The 14,832-nt window shown below is 36.3% G+C and overlaps 1 protein-coding gene across 2 annotated transcripts in view; it reads right to left on the reverse strand.

Moving 5' to 3' along the window:
• UQCC1 (ubiquinol-cytochrome c reductase complex assembly factor 1) overlaps nucleotides 1-14,832 on the reverse strand; it is a 90,927-nt gene that overhangs the window by 57,849 nt on the left and 18,246 nt on the right. For both annotated transcript variants that reach the window (XM_024743203.1, XM_024743202.1), the window contains exons 3-5: nucleotides 12,369-12,452; nucleotides 11,341-11,448; nucleotides 5,687-5,759 (exon numbers count right to left, since the gene is read on the reverse strand). In XM_024743203.1, the coding sequence (XP_024598971.1) occupies nucleotides 5,687-5,759; nucleotides 11,341-11,448; nucleotides 12,369-12,452 (265 nt within the window). The remainder of the gene's footprint in view (nucleotides 1-5,686; nucleotides 5,760-11,340; nucleotides 11,449-12,368; nucleotides 12,453-14,832) is intronic.

The following is a 14,832-nucleotide window of genomic DNA, read 5'->3' on the forward strand; positions in this document are numbered from 1 at the left end:
GAGCAAGAGGATAAAGAAAAAAGAGAGGGCTTCCCTGGTGGTGCAGTGGTTAGGAATCCGCCTGCCAATGCAGGGGACATGGGTTCGAGCCCTGGTCCGGGAAGATCCCACATGCCACGGAGCAACTAAGCCCATGCACCACAACTACTGAGCCTGCACTCTAGAGCCCGCGAGCCACAACTACTGAGCCCGCATGCCGCAACTACTGAAGCCTGCGAGCCTAGAGCCCGTGCTCCACAACAAGAGAAGCCACCGCAATGAGAAGCCCACGCACCACAATGAAGAGTGGCCCCCGCTCGCCACAACTAGAGAAAGCCCGCGTGCAACAGTGAAAACCCAACGCAGCCAAAAATAAATAAAAACAAATAAATTTATATCAATAAATAAGAGAATCAGTGGGAAACTTGGACCCTTAGAGTAGAATCTGTCCTTTGGAGTAATGACTCAAGAAGGAAGTAGTATCTTCTGCCTTTCAGCAAACGAAGTATACAATGTACTAAATGATAACAAATAGGGGCCACTAAGATAGAAAACACAGAGCAGGACCCCTGTGAGGTACACTAACAACGCCAATAATAATAAAGAGCTGTAATTCATTGTGTGCTTACTATGTGTCAGAAATAATAGGTACCTTACAAGCATTAGTTCAATGACTCCTCCTAACATTCCTAAGAGGTGGGTATTGATATTATCCGCATTTGACAGGTGAGAAAACTGACTTAGAGAGACCATGACAATTGCCCAAGGTCACACAGCTATGAAATGAGATATCTGGGATCAAATTCAGATCTGCTTGATTCCATACACTGTTGGCTTAATCGCTAACTGCCTCTCTAATACTAGTATCAGAAACTAACATTCACTAAGGGTCCATACTTCCTGTCAGGTCCACCGTTAGTCATGTCAATACATTATCTCACTTAATCCTCACTTTAACCCTGAGGGAAGGCATTATAAGCCTCATTCTAGAGATAAAGAAACAGGGCTCGAAAAGACTAAGTAACATGCAGGCAGCCACAATATTAACAAGCTAGTGGCTGGGCTGGGATTTCAGTCCAGGTCTGTCACAAAATGACACCAAAATATGCTGGTGAGCTTACTGGGAGGTGCCCAGCAGCTGTCAAGTGGACTTCCTCTTGGAGCCCAGCAGGAGGGAGGTGAAGGCTAGCCTGGCTAGCCATTCAGCTATTAAGACACATGCCATCTGAGAGTGGGCCAACCACCCTCCACCTAGAACAAGAATAGCCATGAGAAACTCTCAAGCCCGGATCTAAAGTTGGGTCTTTTTTGGATGCTAGAACAAAACATTAAAAAGAAAAGTTTTCTTGGAAGTCTGTCTTTCAATCTGGAAAATGAAATTTGGCTGCTTCTAAAGGACAATCTGTTCAGTTGCTACCTCTACATCAAAGCTTCCCAGCAGCCTCCAGGAGCCTTTCCAATTTTCTCAAAGAGGGAATCAGTTCTTCGGCTGGAAAGCACAGACAGACAGACAGGCCAGCAACTGGACTTGGGTCACAATTTTCCCTCTGGGGGTCAGCTCAGGGCTGAGGATGGGAAAAAAGCTGGCATATGACTGACTCCCTGTACCCACTGGGGTCAGAACAGAAACCCACGGGGTAAAGCCCTAAAAAACAAGACCGCTGAAAGTTTGACTGTGAGCAACTCAACAACACAGCAGACTCTTTAGCTTCATGAAATGTCTTTAAACACTTCAAAGTTAAAACCTGCTATAGGGTCTTGCCATGATCACACTCTTGCTCCAGTACACACTCAGTGCACTATTTTCTGAGGCTAGGTACTTTCCTCCTCAACATCAAGTTGGATAAAATTAAATAATTCATTACTATTATGGAGCAGCAGTATTAACATAGTTGTTTGTTTAACGCAGACACCAGGGTCAGATATCCTGATTCAAAACCTTAACTCTAGGGCTTCCCTGGTGGCGCAGTGGTTGGGAATCCGCCTGCTGATGCAGGGGACACGGGTTCGTGCCCCAGTCTGGGAAAATCCCACATGCCGCGGAGCAGCTGGGCCCGTGAGCCATGGCCGCTGAGCCTGCGCATCCGGAGCCTGTGCTCCGCAACAGGAGAGGCCACAACAGTGAGAGGCCTGCGTACCGCAAAAACAAACAAACAAAAAAAAACCTTAACTCTACCTCTTACTTGGTATATGACTCTGGGCAAAGTTACTTTACCTCTCAGTGCCTCAGTTTTCTTCTCTGTAAAAATGGGAAAACAAGAGAACCTACCTTACAGGATTCTTGTGAGGATTAAATGAGATAAGGCCTGTAGAACATTTAACAAAGTAGTTAGTATTTAATAGGTATTCAATAAATATTCACTATTGATTTTTAGTTAATTGTTTAAACACTAGGGTTTAAATTATCTTTGAAAAAACTCACTATTTAAGACTGCATCAATAAAATGATGAACCTCAATCTTTTTTTTCTTCAAGTTTTAAAAAATATATTTATCATATACTTACACAAAATTGATATATTTGATACCTGAGTATTAGTAGCAGAAAGAAAGGTAGAACCTCAATTTTATTAACTCAAAATTTATTCACTAAGGAGCCTCCTCTCCAAAGTATGAACTCTTAAGGGCTAAAAACAAAGCAGTCTGCAGACAACAGTGTGGTATTAAACACAAGCTTTACTGATTGGCTGGACGCCTCTGCCCCTAAGTGCTCTTCATAACAGAAATGATCTCCAAAAGACCAGTTAGCAAACACTGTGTGCTCACAGAGGTACACTCATTTATGACACAATGACATCATCAGAACATCTTGGAAACAAGAGTTGGCTCTTAAGGTATCTCACCAGTCAGAATCCCCAATATCTAGGTCTCTGGATCAAGACGTCTGAACACTTTGGCTCTGAGATGACAGAGTATCTATAACTTTGGCATTTTGTGAGGGCCTGTCCAAGAGGCTGATAGGCATATTGTTTACTGAGTAAAGAAACTCAATCTTCATAAAATATAACTGGTCTCACTTTTGTTGGAAGAGTGAGAATGACACTGACCAGCTACCTGGGACTCTCTATCCTTTTAAAAAGCTACTGAATTCTCAGGACTCTAAAAGTCAAGCCCTAAAAGACCAAAAATCCAAGGGAGCAATAGCCACTTTAAAGATGTAATCTTAGAAAGCAATATATCTATACACATTCTCTTCTTTTACCCCAAACCTGTCTGGCCTACTCTTTAGAATCCAAGGTGCAAGAAAGTCAGGCTCATTATTTTACAGATATTCTTTATCTGCCTCTAAATGGTACTTTTCAGACTTGCTCCCTTTTTTATTCACTGGCCACAGTTTGGAACCACTTTGGTTTGATTCTGAAATTTAATCTAACCACAAATGACAAAGATGGACCACAATGGAGCATAACACAAAGGAACATGATATAGGTCTAAAAGGTAATTCTCAAAGTGAGTCTTAGAAAACCTGAAGTAAGAGTGGTGTCACTGAAAAATGTGACATCAGATAACTACTTCAAAGGGCAAGGCTAGGACAAAGCTCACTGAGATGTACACACTCTAATATACATAAACATCAGCTCACAATACTAACAGAACATCTCACAGAGGTAGGTCTCATTTAAAAACTATAAAATAGGGCTTCCCTGGTGGCGCAGTGGTTAAGAATCCGCCTGCCAATGCAGGGGACACAGGTTCGAGCCCTGGTCCAAGAAGATCCCACATGCCATGGAGCAACTAAGCCCGTGCACCATAACTACTGAGCCTGCGCTCTAGAGCTCGCATGCTACAACTACTGAGCCTGCGTGCCACAACTACTGAAGCCCACGCGCCTAGAGCCCGTGCTCCACAACAAGAGAAGCCACCACAATGAGAAGGCTGCGTGCCACAACGAAGAGTAGCCCCCACTCGCCACAGCTAGAGAAAGCCTGTGTGCAGCAACGAAGACCCAACGCAGCCAAAAATAATAATAAATTTAAAAATTTTAAGTAAAAAAAAAACTGTAAAATACAAAAAATTATAAAACACAAAAATATTAAAATGGATTACAATTTCTATTTTGCAGTTATTTTCATTCACAGGCAATATGTTATAGTAGAAAAATTCCTGGATTTTAAGACAGATGACACAGGATCAAGGCTTGACTAAGCAACCTTGGGCAAATCACTTAGCCTTTTTATAAGTTTCAGTTGTTTATGAAAACAAAAGAAAAATGAAAATAAGAATACAAGCCCTTCCGGTCTCACATGTTTTGTAATTCCTAAATGAGACAAAAGTAAAAGCATACCATGTAAGTGTGAATTATTAAAATATAATAGTTAATAATTTTAATGAACTTTTATTTTTATAAGTAGTTTACAACAGATTATAAATTGAAGCATGATATATTAATTTAAAGATGTAATAATAGTCTCATTATTCAAGAATCTTCAATAATGAGGATTAGCTAAACAAAGATAGCTAGTAAACATCCTTTCAAAATAATTATAAAAAGTTTATGAGTTATTTAATATTAAATAGATGTGTAGGATGAGGTTTTAAAAAGATCTGATGAAAAATACTTGAGCACATGGATTCAAGAAACCACTTAAGAAAAATCCAGCTTCTAATATTAATAGTCTCTTCATCAGGTAGAGAAAGATTATTTTCTCCTTTCAGACTAATTTCTCCTAAAGTAAGAAATTGTTAGAGATTAAAAAAGAAGGAGGAAAGTTTTCTTTCCTGACTATGAGTAAATAAGAAATGGAAGGAAGGTGGATACTAAATTAGGATTACAACTCAGCACAGTATTTTAAGTTTCCAATGAAATATTGTACCAATCTGCTGAAATAGTAAAAATGACAAAACTTGCATTTAATTTAAAAAAAACAAAATAGTTATTAAATAATCAAAACTTCATCTCTTTCTTCATTGTTGTTAACGTAATTATATATAATTATTGGCTGTCCATGAAAAATATCAAGTATATTTAGTTAAGTGTTCGTTGCTTTGAGGATAATGACTGTTACCACAGATGTGCAGAGAACACATTTCCTTCCAAAATCTGTGGAACTGGAAACAGCTTAAACTTTCCCAATGACTTTATAAGTATCTGCTTTAAATGACATGTTTATAACTACAACAGTTTACATTAACAAAATGAATACTGTATTGATATAATCAACTGCTAGTGATGATGATATAAACCAGTAAAACACTTTTGGAAAGCAATTTATCAATGGGATAAAAATAAAATTATATGTGCCTTTTGACTCAACAGTCCTTCTACAGAAAGAAGAAAAATCATGAGGCATATTCCAGGGTTAACTAAAACAATTATAAACTAGAAATAAAAGAGGAATGATTGGGCAGAAGTTCATGTCAAAAATACTGAGTAAAACATCCAGAACGTAAAACAGGATGTGTTTACGCTGAGTACACTCTTATGTAAAAAGATGCATGTGTGGACAAGGGGGAATGATGATGTCAAAGTACTGGACAAATTTTTAGGTCTTTTTTCAAACTTGTTAAAATGTCTTATTTATAGGGTTCTTTTGGCCTTTGTTTATTCTATTAAAAGAGAAAAATAAGCAGCTTTTATTATACATTTTGTTCAGGAAAAACTGTTTTACTAGTAACTTAAAAAAAAACCCGATCCTACCAAGACACAATCATAAAAATGAAAAGTAGATTTATTTTCCTTTTCACAACTATCAAAAATAGTAACTTACTTCGAAAGAATTCCTCGAAGTCAGTTTTCTCCACACAGCTAGTATACATGCGCAGGGCCGCAATCTTAATCTTCTAGACAAAGAAAATAAAACCAAACTCAAGACATGACCAAGTGAATGTTCTAGTGCCATTAGATGTAGGTCACAGAATCTTATATGCTTTTCAACTAGAAGGATGGGTCCAAACCTGTCTCTAGCCATTCACAGACTTCACACAATTTTACGATTTTGGCATCAAAATGTCAAAAAGGTTTTTCCAATATTTAGACGAACTCTCTCCTTTAATTCAAACCCATTTCACCACGTTTCAGCCTCTAAACCACCATTCAGAACCATCCACATTAATTCTTTATAATCTGAAACCCTTTATATTAAAAAAATTACCCATTCTCCTGACCAAAATCAAACAAACAAAACCCTCCATCCTTTGATCTTTCCTCAGAAGCCCTATTAACTATTCTGTCTTTTTTTTCCCTGAAGGGAGGGGGTCACTTTTTTTAATGTTTTCCCTAGTTTTATAGTTTGCTGATTAACAGAATACTATGTTTATAAATAAGAGTTTCTAATGAATGTAAAATATAGTAAAAGGATCAACCTTTTACTGTTCCCCAAAGCACTAAGAATTCTCTTAGAATCTTGATCTGGGTGGTGGTTTTAATTTATTCACTGAGCTGTATACTTAAGATTCGTATATTTTACTGTATGTACATTATGCCTTCACAAAAACCTAAAAATGAAAAATAAATTCTTGTAAGGGTTGAACTGTAGGTCTGAAGACCAACTCAGTGCTAAAAGAAGAATTTCTAAGCGCTTTCAAAATATTTCCTTCAGGATACAATTAAATTAGTCCATCAACAAAAGGCTCGTAGAAGCTTATTTCTCCTTAAAATGACAGAGAAAATTACTCAAATACACACAGACTAAAAAATATGTATATGCAAAGAGAATGGCATAGCAACTGAAGAAAAACCAACCTAGAATTTTAGCAAAGCTGTTTGGTTATTAAGGTTCAAAGTCACCAAGGATATACTATATCCAATACTATATAATATTCATATTTCAGTTTCTGATGGGCAGAAATATCTATAATAAATTAAAGTATTATGTCTTTGATTGCAATTAAGATTTTTTCATTTGCTAAGTTTTCAATGATTTTAGTCTAAAGTTCATATGGGGGAAAACAGAACAGAACATATAACAAATGGAAATCAGATATACTTATATGAGCAGTAAATCAGCATTGGAAGTCCACATTTAAACAAATGGTGAGACACTAAAAAAGAAAGAGCAAATTAAACCTAAAAGCAAGCAGAAAGAATGATATATAAAGATAAGAGCAGAAATCAGTGAAATTGAAGACAGAAAAATAACACAGAAAATCAAAAGAGGCCAAAGCTGGTTCTCTGAAAATATCAATAAAATTGACAAAAATTTAGTAGAACTGATCTAGGGGGGAAAAAAAGGAAAAACAGAGAAGATACAAGTTACCAACATCAGGAATCAGAGAGGAGAGGAACATCACTACATATCCTAAAGATATTAATAGGATAATAAGGGAATATTTTGAACAACTTTAGGCCAATAAATGTGACTACTCAGATGAAATGGACAAATTCATTGAAAGATACAAACTACCAAAGCTCACTAGAATAAATAAATAACATGAATAGTCCTATCTCTATTTTAAAAATTGGATTTGTGGCTAAAAACCTTTCCCCAAAGAAAACTCCAGGCTTGATGGCATCACTAGAGAATTCTATTGACTATCTAAAGAAATGATACCAAATCTACACAAACTCTTCCAGAAAAAAAGAGGAAAGAACACTTCCCAGCGAGAATTCTATTGACTATCTAAAGAAATGATACCAAATCTACACAAACTCTTCCAGAAAAAAAGAGGAAAGAACACTTCCCAGCTCATTCTATGAGCCAACATTACCCTGGTGTCAAAACCAGTCACCAGAAGAAAACAAAACTACAAAACCATAGCCTTCATAAGCATAGATCCAAAACTCCTTAACAAAATACTAACATCAATATTTTAAAAGGAGATCATATCCTGATCAACTGGGATTTATCCCAGGAATGCCAAGTTGATTCAACATTCACAAATCAATAAGTGTAATTCACCGTATCAGCAGTCTAAAAAAGAAGCATGTTTAACTTTTTAACACCTGAGGTTCTGGGAAGTACGTGACATAGAACACATTTTGGGAAGCACTGGTTTGTACCATCACCAAACTAATGATATCCTAATGATATCGTTATCCTAATGCTTTGGCCTTGACAGGCCTATTCCTATCCTTGAAACAGAGAGTTTAGGACATCTATAAGCTTTTGTTCCAGTCAACAAATAATTTATTGAGCACCGAACTCAGTGCCTAAAACTGATTTGGACACTAGGAATACAGCAGTAAACAAAGCAGTTAAAAACTCTTTTCATGGAACTTAAGGCCTAGTTCAACTATCAATACATTTATAATTTTAAGTAAAATTCCTAATGGCCTGTGTCTTGATTTTTTTTTAATTCGGCAGTTTCCTTCTGATTCTGGTTCATAATTAATCACTCTGCCTAAGGAAAAGCACACTTGCCTCCAAGGCCCAAATCGTTCCACGAGAAAGAGGTTTTTCCCCACAACATGTTCATGAAGCAAGCATTCATTACAAATAATGAAGACCTCACCAGACTGGCCAGTGTATGTATACAGTGCTCATACTGCAGCAATCAGGAGCACTTTACAGTTCCTCACTTTTCCTGCAGCGAGGCCAAACCTTTATACTTGGGTGAGCCATTTTCCTGGACAAATCTCTAAAGCAAGTCCCTTAAGACCATCACACAGGGACTGGAAATAACAACTCGGGGAAAGAACCTCTTCAAGATTCATGCATTAATATAAGTTAAAGAAGTAGGTGGACTAAATTTCCATCCAGTCAATACAAATTGTTCTGGTCCTCAGATGACTTCATTCTAACTTTGGAAGATTTCATCAGTCTACTTGACTAAAACACAAGCACCTAAGACAGGTTTAGGAAATGAAAATCAGCTCTCCCACTAACTGATGCATTTTGTACCATCCTACAAGATAAAAAAACGAATCTAGTAAAAGGCTTACACTAAAACAACTGTGTGAGAGTTGGAAGGGGCTTTGAAGTCATTTGAACTTTCTATTCTGTACTGGAATTCCTTCTACAGCATTCTTGATTCATAGTCAACTATCTGGGCCCCTGTTCAAACAAGTCCAATGACCTTGTGAGGCTACCTATCCCCCTGGAGGACAACTCTTGCTAAAGTTTTGTTATATTGAACATAAATCTGCTTCATGTAACATTCAGTAAACATTATATGCACACTGGAATACCTCAGATTAAGTCTCCATTTTTTTTACATTTGCCCCTCAAACACCTGAGAAGAACCATTATGTCTTCTCTTTTCCAGGCAAAGTATCCCTATTTCCTTCAACCACTCTGCATTCAACAGTTTCTGAAGCCTTCACAAGGCTCACTGCCCACTTCTGAATGCATTCCAGTTTGTCAGTGTCCTTCAGAACAGGAATAACTTTTTGGCTTAATGCTAATCTGAAAACCGCCTATTCAATGACATGTGGCTCAATCTGTTAAATGCTATCCTTATCTTATCTGATATTGCTCCATAAAGATAATGAAAAAGAATGGTTATTTCAGGATAATCAAATAGGTAAGGAAAAGCCACATTTAAATTCCTAAATATGGATCTAGAAGAAAAATGGAACTACACATGAAAACATTACATAAAAAGATAGAGGAAAGCTGGCTGATACTGCTGATGCAGAGAGAAGCAGACATTTTACTCCCTAATGAAAGACATGAGAAAACACAAAATTCAAAGATTCTTGCCAGTGCAACCCAATACACGTGTCTGCCACAGATTTCTGAGTCAACATTTGCTGAAAAGGGCTCTCAATCCTTCAATATGGAAAATTATACCTACATCTTCCCACCCAAAATATACCAGAATGTCATACTTTGATGTTTTGATGTTACAAATTAAAAAAATGAAGGTTACAGGAAGTAGACACTGCCACATCACAAAAGAGTTTTTAAATGCAAATATTAGGGACTTAGTTGAGGTCACAAGGGAACCAAGAAAAATCAGAGACTAACTTAAACAGTGAAGAAATTTTCCTGATGAGTTAGTAATCCTCCAAATGGTAGCCAACTTTGCCCCTGGAATCATAAAAATACGGACAAGACAAAGCATATGGAAGCAACCAAGTGGAACTCAACCATCAAGAAATGAATAAAACAGTAAATTTTTTCTCTTTTCTTTCTTTCTTTCTGCTCTCATTTCCCTTTTCTTTTAATTTCTTACTTTCAAACAAAACACACATTTTAAGTTTTTCAATCCAAATGTATTATCGCAAATATTTTTTTAATAAAGGAAAAGATCCTGGTTAATAATATTACCAAATATACCAGTGATTATCACTTGTCAAGAATTATGATGTAAAAAAATATAACTTTAATGAGCATAACTAATATTTCATTAATGATTAAGAAGACACTTCATAACCTTAGGGTCTCAAGGACATCATTATAACCTAGTTATGTGTGTGCTATCTTCTATACTTTTCAAAGCCCCTTACAAACAAAATGCTTGTGGAATCACTGTTCAATTTATGTAAAATGGAGATTATAGAGAGAAGCCTATATTTGCTACAGTGAGAATTGTTAGGAAGAGAGCCAGATATTATAAGAAGAAACTAAAAGTAAAGTTCACAATAAAATTGAAATTCTAATTTTACTCCAACTTGTTAAAATGGTATAACTGGAATAATTTAGTCATTTGGGGCAAAGTTATGATGTTTTCTAGAAAAGTCTTCCCTACTGCTTTGTGTTGGTTTGCTTTAATATATAACTTATGACTGATTAGGCTTATCCAACATTCTACCAACCTTGAAAAGTATTAAAAGGCACTCTTGCCATAACTGTAGAGAGAAACAGTAGTACTAGGAGATAACTGGGCTGAGAAAAACCCAATGACTTGTGTTTTATTATTTTAATTGGTTAGAGGCATTACTATAAAAGTCCAGGGGCAGTAGCACCTGATGTAGAGGGGACATTCATTCATTTATAGCAAGTACCATAAAACAGATAACATGCTAGGCCAAGACCTGATTAGGAATGACACAGTTAGCAAACAGCCCTCATAATATGAATTACAATAAATCATAGAATTGATTAATTTTAAAAATGCTTATTAGTAAAATTTTAAAGGAAGTCATTACAATGACCTAGGGAAAATCACTTATGAATTACAGAGAGTGTTTCCGTAAGAGCAGTGCCCATCAAAACATTTGGCCCATCTAACTTCTGAGAACTCATCTACATGGCATAACATGTAGCAAAGACCTGGAAAGACCAGTGTTATTGGATTGCCTGCTACTGAGATACTTCTAAGGAATCAGGTTAAGGGAGTAGAGGGACTATTTCAGCCCCACATGCTGTATAGACCTGACTTGGAACGGGGGTCAAGGGGACAACAACATATTTTGAAGCTCTCAAAATAATATAAGTATTTCACAAAAAGCAAAGCAGAAGCTTTAAAAAATTCTTCTGTGAAGAGCAGAAAGCACAAAGCTCAAGAAGAAAAATGAAAACAACTTAAAAGACTTTACCCATTTACTGTATTTCAAAGGTCCTGTGAATCCCATGGCTTCTATTATCTTTGTGAAGGCACCAACCTTCTCCTCAACAGGCTGTGGGGAATCCTTGGTAGAAGAAAGCTATTTATTCAAAAAGAAGGAAACCAAAATTAGTTGCAAAAAATTTTTTTAAAAGAATGCTTTTATTTCTCACTAGGGTCTAAGGGCATTTTTTATTGCTTAGATTTTTTTTTTTTTTAACCTAGAATTTTTCATTCTCATTTTTCTGGGTACCTTATCACTCAGTACAAACACATCTGGAACCCTAATAGGTGTCCTCTAAATTCCAGAGCAGACATACGTACCTCACTGACCATATGTCTATGAACCCATGTCTAGGAAATGATAGATTTGGGGTATCAGAATAAAAGTTCTATGGAAAAGAGTACTTTAAAAAAGAAATCTTGACCCCCACCTCCCAAAGAACAATTCTGAGAAACATGCTCTACGTTTATTGACATTATAGGAAAAGGAAAGAAAAATACTGTCTGAAAGCAGTCAAAAGTCATTCAAAGTCATAATCAATCAAAGCATGCACTGAATAAATGTTTTTAAACTCTTTTATTTTTTATTAATGACTATAGGAGATATAAGTTTTGTAGTTTGCAATTAAATTCAAAGGAAAACCTATTCTAATGCTAATCCTCTCTAAATGAAGGCAGGCTATACATCCAATAAGAAATTCTCCATCAGTTAAATATTACTTTATTTTTAACATATAAAAAAATCTACGACACTTTTTCTCTAAAGTGTTTTCTAAGCAAGAGAGTACAATGGAAGAAATATAGGACACGGGATCAGACACCTCAGGTTCCAATATTCAGTTGGTCTGTCTCTTCCCATCCATGTGACCTCGGGCAAGTCACTTTACTTCCCTGAGCCTCACCTTCTGCATTTGATAAAATTTCTTGCCTCATCCAGCTAACAATTTTGCTGAATTTCAAGTAAGAACACTTGTGTGAAAGCACGCTATAGACATAGAAAGAACTTGTAAGTCTCACCTTATTTGTGGTATGATACTTCCTACTCAGCTGAATGTCTACTACTGATCCACCACATGCTAGGGCCTGGCTCATCTGGGGCCACTGGGGGATTTAAAAAAAAAAAACAAAACACTGAGCATTCACTTAGAGGGTTAATGTGATCAGAGTTGCTTCAAAGTAAAAAATACAGAATCTTTCTAGGCTTGTTTAACTCAATTCCTAATGTTGCCTACTACATGCTCAATAAACATCTGCTGAATATCTGAATAAGTAAAAGAACGTAAAGTACCTTTCACAAAATAGGTACTCAATAAACAGTAAAAGTCTTCATCATCACCATCGTTATCAACATCATTGTCGTTCAGATCAGAACTGTCTTCCTCCAATGTTCACACTGCATTTGAAAGCACTTTGGCAATATAATAGACATTAGTTAAAATTATATGCCAGGCACTATGTATTTGCCTTACATATATTACCTTATGTAATCCTCACCACAATCCTACCAGGTTGGTATTATTATAATCAAGACGAGTAAACATAGTTTTGAAAATAAATTCCTAAGGAAAAAAACAATATGCAAGAGATCCTCATTGTAGCATTGTTCACAAGAGTGAAAACTGGGGAATAAGTCCAATAAGAAAGGCGGTGGTTAATTAAATTAAGGCACAGTCACCCAATGGGAAATCAGATAATCAGATTTTTAATAGGCTTTATTTTTAAAAGCAGTTTTAGGTTCACACCAAAAATGAGCAGAAAGTACAGACTGCTCCCATATACCCCCTCCCACACAGCCACAACATCCTCCACTATCAACATCCCCCAACAGAGTGGTACATTTGTTACAATGGATGAACCTACACTGACACATTATCACCTAAAGTTCACAGTTTACATTAGAGATTATTATTTTTAGCAACATGAAAACACTTATAATATTTATAAAATTATAGGTAAACACATGAATGCATAGGGGCAAGTCTAAAAAGGAACACACAGAAATGAAAGAGTTATTTTGCTGTGCTGGTAGAATTACGGAAGAGTTTAAGAATCTAGTTTCCAAACTCTCAGTAATGTTTTATTTCCTTTACAATATAAAGGGGTGGGAAAGGAGCAGCAGGAGGGTTCAATTCTGGCTTATTCCAAGAGATGGGACACATGAAATGAAAATGATTTTTTCTTTAATCCTAATGAAGGAAAAAAATAGAATTTCTAAATGTGGAGAGTTACTATTTACTTTTCTTTCCAAACAAGGATAGTAAAAGATTAGTCAGGATTCTTCTGGTCAGTCCCAAGAACACTTATGCTTTAATTCACAGGTATCAAGCAGGCTTTGTAACACAGAGACTAAACACAGAACACCTCCCATTACATCACATATATCAGTGTAATGGTCCACTAGAACATGAAGCACTTAAACAGGCTCAAAGAACACAACTAACAGCAGTTTCAACAAGCTGTGCTTTGGAGCAAGGTGTATGTCATGATCTTTTTCTTCCCCTATAGCTCCTTACTTTTTTGTATTACCCATTCTTGCCCTTGCCCCCTGAAAAGATTCCCTTGACCTTTAAAAACATTAATTTTTCCTCTGTTTAAACCAAAAAGATATCAAGTAACTTTCTGTGAAAGAGAAAAAATACCCCAAAATACTCAAATGTCACTTTTTCAAAGAGGCCTTTTCTGACCACTTTATCTAAAATAGTTTCTTATCATCCCATTATTCTCTACCATAGCAGTACCCTGTTCACTTTACTCATAGTACTCATTACAATGTACAATTATATATTTATTACACACTCTTATTTTCTATCACCACCACCAAAAATATCCATGAGGGTAGGAACTAGGTGTAGTACCAGAATCAAGTACAGTGTATTATACACAGGAAACCCTCAAACATTTGTTGAATGAACAAACCCAACCACCTGTATGGTTATTTCTTATTATATCCTTCTTGTTCTTATCCACACACATGCCATGCATACATGTTTCATTTATCAAACCTTTATTAAATACCCACAATATGCCAGCCCTTGTGCCAGTTTTTAAGATAAAACAATTACTATCCTATGGAGCTCATAATGTTGTGGAGAAGAGAAAGAAAACTCCTATACAAGAAAGAGAACCGAATGTCACATTTAAAAATGTTTAAAGACCACCCACCAAACACACACACACACACACACACACACACACACACACACAAAGTGCTAGAAAGGATACAGAGCAACTAGAACTCTCATACTCTGCCGATGGTAGTGTAAAATGGTACAATCACTTTGGAAAATTATTTGGCAGTATCTATGAAGCTGAATGTATACATTCTGTAAGATTCAACAATTTCATTCCTAAGTGTATATCCCAACAGAAATGTGTACATATATTCACAAAAAAACATGTACAAGAATGTTCATAAAAGCACTATCAATAAAAGCCCAACTGGAAGCAATCTAAATATCCATCAATAAGTAAATGTCATATA

The sequence above is a fragment of the Neophocaena asiaeorientalis genome, unplaced genomic scaffold (genome assembly GCF_003031525.2).
Source record: "Neophocaena asiaeorientalis asiaeorientalis breed wild unplaced genomic scaffold, Neophocaena_asiaeorientalis_V1.1 scaffold82, whole genome shotgun sequence".
In the NCBI taxonomy this organism is placed as follows: Eukaryota; Metazoa; Chordata; class Mammalia; order Artiodactyla; family Phocoenidae; genus Neophocaena; species Neophocaena asiaeorientalis.